At 44.3% G+C, this 9736-nt stretch overlaps 1 protein-coding gene across 1 annotated transcript; it reads right to left on the bottom strand.

Annotated features, from left to right (window-relative positions):
* Positions 1–6953: 6953 nt before the first annotated feature.
* On the bottom strand, positions 6954–7827 carry LOC119767361. Its single transcript, XM_038255805.1, has 4 exons — positions 7638–7827; positions 7486–7571; positions 7205–7403; positions 6954–7136 (listed from the first exon to the last, which is right to left on the bottom strand). Exons 1-4 carry the CDS (start codon positions 7738–7740, stop codon positions 7042–7044), a joined length of 483 nt encoding a protein of 160 aa, XP_038111733.1. The 5' UTR covers positions 7741–7827; the 3' UTR covers positions 6954–7041.
* Positions 7828–9736: the final 1909 nt, after the last annotated feature.

Below are 9736 nucleotides of genomic sequence, written 5' to 3'. Positions count from 1 at the left end.
TGCGAGAATAATTTATGCAATTTTTGATAGCTTGAGTCACGTTTTAAATTTCCGTATGAGTGTATTTTGTCCTTATTTTGCGTGTTTTGCCTTCCTCACTGAGGTAAGGCTCTAAAAATGAACTTTTTATTAAAAGCTCGAAGACCCACCTACACGTATACAAATCGGCTCAGAATCGAAAACGAAACAAATGTTTGTGTATGTGTGTGTGTGTGTTTGTATGTATGTGACAACAATTCTTGCCAAGTTTTCTTAGCACTGACTGAACCGATTTTGATCAAACCAGTTGCATTCGACTTGGTTTAAGGTCCCATACATCGCTATTGAATTGTTTGAAGCTTCGATAAGTAGTTCAAAAGTTATGTATAAAAATGTGTTTTCACATAAATCCGGATCTCAATTATATGTGTCCGGATCCAACATCCAACCCATCGTTGGTTAGGTAATTGAAAGACCTTTTCCAAAGAGTCCAAAATATTAAAGATCTGGCAACCCTGTCTCGAGCTATGACCACTTAAGTGATATAAAAAAACAAGCCATCCACTTTAACGACCCCCAAGTATTTTTATGGTCCTTATTGCAAGTTTTTGCTCGATTCTAGGAGTCCAAAGGCTTGAATGGGGAGAGCACCCAAACCTATTCCTACTCCAGGGTTCGAACTGACGACCTTTGGATTGCTAGTCCAACCGCCGCCAGCAATTCCACCGGAGTAGGTTGGGTTGAATAGTGTGCGTGCGCGCCGGTGCGGTACTGTGTTCCGATCGATCCGCGTAATTTATTGTGAAAACCGCGGTTTTCCGGCACAGCGCGGCGAGAAGTTCCGACGAAACACTCCGGAATCCGTGTTGGACTGGTTGCCGGTGAAGTCCAATCCCGCCGATCACGATATCGCGAAAAAATTGTGAAATTGTTGGTCGATCTCGTGGACCAAAACAAATAACAAAAGTGCTCCCCGCGTGGCCAGTGCAGCTCATCGTCGTCGTCGTCTTGCGTTCGTTTGTACTACAACAGTGAAAGTGGCCGTCGTCGTCGTCGTCTACGAGACGTGTATTGTACCACAAGGAAGTGTGGAATAGAAGTGCACTGTGGGTCAGAGTGGAAAAAATTGTGAAAAAAAAGAAATCGGCAAAAGTGTTTTGCGAAAATTGAAAATCGAAATAAAAAGAGAATTCAGTGCAGTTTTGAGTAACCACATCGTGCCTACGCCACCCGCCCCCCCCCCCCCCTCCGTCCTCTCCGTTTTACGGCGTCTGTACCCCACGTTAGCCACGGTTTGTCTAAAGGTTATTTTTATAAAACTTGAATGAACCTCGGTAATTCTTTCTGGAGCTTGTTGAGGGGACTGTCCCGAGTCAGGGAAACTGTTTTTCAAACAAATCTATCGGTAAAAATTGATTTTATCTCATTTTGAAGTTTTTATATTGAATATTTAAGCTAAAATCATGAAAAAATATCAAAGAAATTGCTGAAATTTTGATGTTTTTTCAATTCATTTCATCAAAACATCAGTTTTGAGTACCCTAAACATTTCTTCAATATCCTAATATCATGGAAAAATGTATATCTTGGTCGTTAGTTTCGATAATAGCTGCAAAATAGGTTTTTTCCTCCTTGTTATTTATTTTTTCTGGAAACTTCAACTTTATTCGTGTTAATCAAAACTGCTTACTTGTTTTTTTAGCAAATAAAATCCTGAATAAATTTGTAGAATAAACAACAATTTAAGTGCAGAGAAAGCTGTTAATTTAAAAATTCTGTGATATTTATTCCCTTTTCTTCCTATTACTACTTCAAGTTATTCAAGGATGACAAATCAAAAGTCCTGAGTTGGATTTTAATATTATTTTATCTGTAGAAAAGAAAAAAAAATCTGCTAAGCGACTTAAGTGTATTGTCGAATACGGTTTACGGTGTTCCAATACAACAATCTCTACGTAAACGGCATGGCCAAACCCTTAAGTGCTCGGATCGGCTTAAAATTTTCGAGATTCTCTACCCAAAATAGTTTTATTTTATTCCTTTTTTTTTTTGTTGTGGTTCCTGCCGCGTTAAGGTGGGCCATAAAATGGTAATTTTGACGATTTTGCAAAAAAAAAAACTTGAAGTAGTAGTAGGAAGAAAAGGGAAAAAATTGCACAGTATTGATAAACACGAATAAAGTTGATGTTTCCAGAAGAATTAAATAATAAGGGGGAAAAAACCTTTTTTGCAGCTATTATCGAAACTAACGACCAAGATATACATTTTTCCATGATATTAGGATATTGAAGAAATGTTTAGGGTACTCAAAACTGATGTTTTGATGAAATGAATTGAAAAAACATCAAAATTTCAGCAATTTCTTTGATATTTTTTCATGATTTTAGCTTAAATATTCAATATAAAAACTTCAAAATGAGATAAAATCAATTTTTACCGATAGATTTTTTTGAAAAACAATTTCCCTGACTCAGGACAGTCTCCCCAACAAGCTCCAGAAAGAATTACCGAGGTTCATTCAAAATTTATAAAAATAACCTTTAGACAAGCCGTGCGTTAGGGGCGGCCTAAAACAGCGGGGTGTGCGACTCCTTTTACTCGTGAGCGGCTGTTCCCAGGTTAGGGGCGGCTCCAAAAAGGTTAGTGACTCCCCCCCCCCTTCTTCGAGCGTCTGTTCCCCAGGTTAGGGGCGGCTCGAAGAAACTGGTGTCTAGCTCCATTGCCGAGGTAAGCGTCTGTTCTCCATGCTAGGGGCGGCTTACAGCGGATAGAGTTCAGACCCCCCCCCCCCCTCGAGCGTCTGTTTCCCAGGTCAGGGGCGGCTCGAAACAGCGTCTGTTCCCCAGATTAGGGGCGGCTGATTAACAGTCACAGTGCCAGGGTGGGACTCTAAACAGTCCTGGTACGACGGTCCTCCGGCGAGACAGGGGGTTGGTGATGGCTACACGCACCCGCCGTAAAAACCAAGTGCAGAGAGCTCCAGATGCGAGCCGATCCAATCGCCGACCCGATTTTCGGGGATCCAGGGATTGGAAACTCGGGACGTGGAACTGCAGGTCTCTCAACTTCGATGGGAGCGACCGCATTGTTCACAACGAATTGCGGGTCCGCGGTCTCGAAGTCGTGGCGCTGCAGGAGGTGTGCTGGACGGGGAAGGACCACCGAGAACTCGGTGGGTACACTATGTATTGGAGCGGCGGCGATACACACGAGCTGGGGACAGCTTTTATAGTGCTGGGCGAAATGACGAAGCGCGTGATTGGGTGGTGGCCAGTCAACGACAGAATGTGCCGGTTGAGAATCAAGGGCCGATTCTTCAACCTGAGCATCATAAACGTGCACAGCCCGCACATGGGAAGCGACGCTGATGACAAGGACGCTTTCTACGAGCTTCTTGACCGCGAGTACAGGAAGTGTCCAAAACACGATGTCAAGATTGTCATCGGCGACTTGAACGCTCAAGTTGGCCAGGAGGAGGAGTTCAGACCGGTTATTGGGAGGTTCAGCGCTCACCAGCAGACGAACGAGAACGGCCTACGACTCATCGATTTCGCTACCTCCCGAAACATGGCCATACGTAGTACCTTCTTCCAGCACACCCCCCTATACAAGTACACCTGGAGATCACCAAACAACACGGAGACGCAAATCGACCATGTTCTCATTGATGGTCGGCACTTCTCGGACATAATCGACGTCAGAACCTACCGTGGCGCGGACATCGACTCGGACCACTACCTGGTGGTGGCTAAGCTGCGCCAACGCCTGTCCGAGGTCAACAAGATCCGGTACCGTCGCCCGCAGCAGTATAACCTGGAGCGGCTCAAGGATCCTGAGGTCGCTACCCAGTACGCGCGGGAACTCGAAGCTGCGTTGCCTGACGAGGGCGAGCTCGCCGAAGCCCCTCTGGAGGCCTGCTGGAGCCACATGGAAGCAGCCATCAACGCAGCTGCATCGAGCGCCATCGGGTACGTGGACCGAGTTCGATGGAACGGCTGGTTCGACGAGGAATGTCAGGCGATTTGGGACGAGAAGAAAGCAGCGCGGGACAAGTGGCTGCTGCACAACACCCGTGGAAACAAGGAGTCGTACAAACAGTTGCGAAGACAGCAAACCCATCTCTTTCGGGACAAGAAGCGCCGCCTGGAACAGTTGGAGTGCCAGGACATGGAACAGCTGTATCGCTCCAACGAAACGCGTAAGTTCTACAAGAAACTCAGTCAATCCCGGACTGGCTTCATGCCGCGAGCCGAAATGTGCCGGGATAAGGACGGAGGCATCTTGACGGACGAGCGTGAGGTGATCGAAAGGTGGAAGCAGCACTTTGACGAGCACCTGAACGGCCCAGAGGCGGAGTACCAGGACGACGGGGGAAACGACGTCAGCGGAATGGTGGACGGCGAGGACGAGCCAGCACCCACGATGAGGGAAGTTAAGGATGCCATCAAGAAGCTGAAAACAACAAAGCAGCGGGTAAGGATGGTATCGGTGCTGAACTCATCAAGATGGGCCCGGACAAGCTGGCGGCCTGTCTACACCGGCTGATAGTCAAGGTCTGGGACACAGAACAGCTACCGGAGGAGTGGAAAGAGGGAGTAATATGCCCGATCTACAAGAAGGGGGACAAGTTGGAATGTGAGAACTATCGAGCCATCACTATTCTCAACGCGGCCTACAAAGTGCTGTCTCAGATCATCTTCTGCCGTCTGTCGGAGCGAGCAAAGGATTTCGTTGGGACGTACCAAGCCGGTTTCGTGGAGGGGAAATCGACGACGGACCAAATCTTTTTGCTACGCCAAATCCTCCAAAAGTGTCGCGAGTACCGGATCCCGACGCACCACCTGTTCATCGATTTCAAAGCCGCGTACGACTCGGTCGATCGCGATGAGCTATGGAAGATCATGTACGAGAACGGCTTTCCCGGGAAGCTGATCAGACTGGTGAAATCGACGATGGACGGGGCACGGTGCAGCGTGAAGATTTCGGGAGCGATGTCCGACCCGATCGAATCGCGCAAGGGACTGCGACAAGGCGACGGTATCTCCGGCCTCTGTTTCAACATTGGGCTTGAAGGTGTTATGAGGCGGGCGGGCTTCAACATGCGGGGCACGATCATCAACCGGTCCAGCCAGTTCATCTGCTATGCCGACGACATGGACATTGTCGGCAGAACGTTCGAGGATGTGGCCAGGCGGTACACCGAATTGAAGCGGGAAGCGGATAAGGTTGGATTGAAGGTGAATGTTGCGAAGACGAAGTATCTGCTAGCAGGAGGAACCGAGTCCCTTAGGGCTCGCATAGGACCGAGCGTGGTGATCGACGGGGACGAGTTTGAGGTCGTGGAGGAGTTTGTGTACCTCGGATCGTTGGTTACGTCGGACAACAACTGCAGCAGAGAAATTCGGAGGCGCATCATCACCGGTAGTCGTGCCTACTATGGACTCCACAAGACCCTACGGTCTGGTCATCTTTCCCGGCGTACAAAGTGTACCATGTACGAAACGCTGATACGACCGGTCGTTCTCTACGGGCATGAGACGTGGACGATGCTCGAGGAGGACTTACAAGCGCTTGAAGTTTTCGAACGACGAGTGCTTAGGACGATCTTTGGCGGCGTGCGTGTGAACACTGTATGGAGGAGAAGGATGAACCACGAGCTGGCGCAACTCTACGGCAAGCCAAGTATTCGGAAGGTCGCCAAGGCCGAATCCGGTGGGCCGGACACGTCGCAAGAATGCCGGACGCGCTGGATGCGCGCCAACCGAACCAGACCGTCAATCCGGTGAAGTTGGTGTTCAATTCGGAGCCGGTTGGAACGCGGCGGAGGGGGGCGCAACGTGCGAGGTGGTTAGACCAAGTGGAGGAAGATCTGAGAAGTGTGGGAGTTCCGAGTCGAAATTGGAGAGTAGCAGCCCAAGACCGAGTTCAGTGGCAGCGCATCTGGAGACAGCTCATGACCCGGAGGTTGTACGAGCAGTAAAAGTAAAGTAAGGTTGGGTTTGGTGTATTGTTCGTACTTATAGCGTGGAGACGACTCCTACACTTGAAATGACTTACAGGCCTTACAACATCCCAGGCCGGGACCGATGTTTTACTTCTGACCGATAGAAGGTTGGAGCAAACGGGAATCGAACCCATGATCTTCCGCTTACTAAGTGGACAGCTTAAAGTGATATGTAGTTACCTTTTTAAAGCCGGATCTCACTTTAATGTATGTAAACGATGTCCGGATCCATCATCCAACCCATCGTTGGTTAAGTAATCCAAAGACCTTTCCAAAGAAAACATTGAAGATTTGGCAACCCTGCCTTGAGTTATGACCACTTAAGTGATATTTATGTAATTTTTTGAAGCCGGATCTCACAAAAATGTATGTAATCGATATCCGGATTCATCATTATTAGGTATTTGAAAGACCATTCCAACGAGTCCAAAACATGAAAATCTGGCAACCCTGTCTCGAGTTATCACCACTTAAGTTATATCTATGTACTTTTTTCTAGATCTAAAAAATAGCTAAAATTTGTGTCCAAACCACTCAAATTACCCGAAACTATTGGCACTACGCCCCCCGGGGCATGGCCTTCCTCTAACGTGGGATTTCTGCTCCAGCGCCTCTGACGAGACAGGAGAAACCGGGACCGACGTTTTACTTCACCATCCGATAGAAGCTCAGTGGATAAGGCGGGAATCGAACCCGCGTCTCATAGCATCATCGGGATCGGCAGCCGAAGCCGCTACCCCTGCGCCACGAGACCCACTCAAATTACCCATTGTTGGTAAAAAGTGAGGAAAGGCATCAACCATCAAATTCTGTGCTTTTAAAATTATGTGTAACGTCAGATCCGATCTCATTTAAGATTTGCCTAATTTCAATTTTTATAACTGATTTGAATTTGTTGTTACTTGTTTGCTTGTTTGAGAAAGGAAAATTTGTTAGTCTACAGATTGAGGCTATCTAAGTACCGTTTGAATTCGGGTGCAATTCTATGCTTTATTACTCATAACATTGAGTTGTGGATATGAATGTAAGGCAATTTAGTTATATATAAAGGAACTGTTTTAAACACGATCACCTGTTGACACCAAACGTACAGTATCATTTTTAACTGTTACAATAAATCCATTAAGAATCCATGAAATAAGTGAATAGAACACTGTAAAGAGATAGTAAATGTTTTTTTTAACGAAATTTATCCAACGATTGCTCGATACTCAAACTTACATGTTGCAAAAACGATCCACGAAATGGCAAGTGCTGTGATACCGGATACCGCAACTTGACGCTGTTGGGCGTCCGGAATTTCATCATGCGATGAATATTTGACGCCGTCCACGATGCAACAAACGAAAAGGATGATCATCAGCGAAACGTAAACTGTTGTCGCAAATCGTAGATGAATCGTTACGAAGATTGCTTTTCGCTGGTTTCATAACAAGTAACAAAAAGAAATACGAAAAAGGTTCAGTTAAGTTTCAATTGAGAAAATGCTATTCAATACTAACCATGAAAAACCCAGTAATGAGGATGATAACGGCAATCAGATTAATTAATGAAGTTATAAGTGTACAAATACCGACTACGCTTCCATCTGTGAATAAGCCCAAACCATTTCACAAAAACCTGTTCATAAATAATATTTAACTAAGCTTCATACCGGCAACTAGATGGCTGGAGTTTATCAGCAAAAGCAGTGAACTAATAAATTGAAGTCCGCCGTAGATGTAGCCCATTGAGCGGAATGTTTCGTGGGACACCATTTTGAAAATATATTTCTTCACAAAATAATTTGATCTTCAATTTGCTACTTCACTGTTCAATCTTCACAAACCAACTGAAGCAACCGATTCCCGATTTCAATTTGATTTGCAACAAAAATTTCAAAATCCTGCCGAACCATCATATGTATGCTTATCTTAGAAAAATAACATTAGTTTACAGAATGTGGCGAAAGCCAATGCTCACTCCGAGTAAATAAAAAGTGCTGATGCAGCATTGCATTGAATAAATTGCAGTCTTTGAATTCTAAGTGCTTATTTTTATTCGACATATATTTGACTTCGCTTATCTACTTCCTGTAAGATATTCTGTTTACTGTGGATATGAATAAAGTATTGAACACCTTTTTATCACTAATTCAAATATTTTAACACCTTTTTATTTTTTTTAATTAAATTTAAGAAATATTGGATAAACCATTCAATACATTGTTGATTGATTTAAATCGTTTTCAACCTTATTTTTAAGGGCAGAAAAATCGTCCAAAAATCTCTATCACGTGCTTGAGATGAGGTGGGGGGGGAGGAGGAAGGGGGGTTAAAAAGGTAACGTAACCACGTAAAACGTCACAGTTTTGGTGTTAAAAGAGAAATTGTATTCGCCATTTCCATTTTAGAGTGCCGCGCGTCGAAAAACCCCGTTTTTTATGTTTAATAAAAATTATATCTCTGAATCTTCGGTCCCTAGACCTTCAAATTAGCATTGCATAGGAATTGATTGCATAGGACCTTTTAAAAAATATTCAGCTAGTTTTTTCGGACCTCAAAATATGTTTCCTAAAAAGCCTAATAACCTTTCTTTTGAAATGTGACGCTCTAGAATGTGTTCAGCCATTCCAGAGTTATGATTTTTTTTAAATGTGGTTTTTGCAATAATCTACGAAAACGTAATTTTTTGGACTACCCTCGGAGCACCCTTCGAACAAAAAAAAAAAAAAAAGAAGAAAAAAACGGAGCCAAAGCGGTCAAAAATTTCAAAATCACTTTTACAATAAACTGTTTTGTAAAGTTCTACAAATTTGTGGAACATTGTAACACTCTTAAAAAATTTGACCCGGTCTCCAAAAATTATGAGCACCCCTGATTTAGAAGGACCTGAGATCACAGACAAACAGACGTAAATCTCTTTTTCAATTCCATCAATCACGAATGTAACGATTGATTCGAATTAAAATGTGCTTTTTGTATCATCCACCCGAATCGGGATGGCACCACAGTCAAGGCAGCCAGCGCGCCAAATGTTGCTGGTTTTATTTAGTCCGTGCGCCGCGTAAGTTGACCTTGTTGGCGAGGGCTACCTAGGTTGTTTGTAGATGTGATCGTCTCGAACAACGGCTTACCGAGAAGATCGCTATTTTTCACGCTAACCAAAATTTCGGCAGCCGTACTGTCCGTTACCGGGCAGGATGATAGGATGGCGATGGTCTTTTTTGTTGTCTGGTAAACGTGACAAGAAGTAACATGAACACAAGAACACTCTGATCTGCGTTGATCGGCCCGGCTTCTACAAGCGGGAGGCAAAATTGGCAAAATGCTCACACGCAACCAGACTAGAGCGTCCAATTTCCCGGGAAACGGGAAATTTTCAACCTATTTTCCGGGAAATTTAAATTTATTGAAAATTGTTTTGATCTTGGTTCTGCTGCAACTAAGTTGTTTAGAACAGCGACTGAAAGACTAAAACAAGTGTGTAGATCATTTAACAGCTTAACTGCATGTAAAAAATCATAAACTGCAAGAAAATGTTATTTTTTTTCTTATTTTATAAGCTCCAATAGTACAATAAATCAAAAAATAATGTCATTTATTTTGTTATCAAGGTAATTAGACAGTGAGTAGTGGAACAGCATCTAATTCCGTCGTACCTCTTATGATGGCAGGTCACGGTTTGACGTTCAATTTGTAACCTTTTGAAAATCGGTTTCAATAAAATCATACTCGAACCACACCAAACCAGCTTGATTAAAGGAAGATTGTA

The sequence above is a fragment of the Culex quinquefasciatus genome, chromosome 2 (genome assembly GCF_015732765.1).
Source record: "Culex quinquefasciatus strain JHB chromosome 2, VPISU_Cqui_1.0_pri_paternal, whole genome shotgun sequence".
Lineage (NCBI taxonomy): Eukaryota > Metazoa > Arthropoda > Insecta > Diptera > Culicidae > Culex > Culex quinquefasciatus.
Note: the sequence above shows the minus strand (reverse complement) of the source record. Positions and strands in the feature narration are given on the sequence as shown.

What these genes read in the sequence shown, in the direction of transcription:
- LOC119767361 (XM_038255805.1), bottom strand. Translation starts at nt 7,740, where the DNA reads ATGGTGTCCCACGAAACATTCCGCTCAATGGGCTACATCTACGGCGGA. An exon ending in CTCCAGCCATCTAGTTGCCG is followed by an intron (nt 7,572 to 7,637) that starts GTATGAAGCTTA and finishes GCTTATTCACAG; the next exon opens with ATGGAAGCGTAGTCGGTATT. An exon ending in GTGGATCGTTTTTGCAACAT is followed by an intron (nt 7,137 to 7,204) that starts GTAAGTTTGAGT and finishes ATCTCTTTACAG; the next exon opens with TGTTCTATTCACTTATTTCA.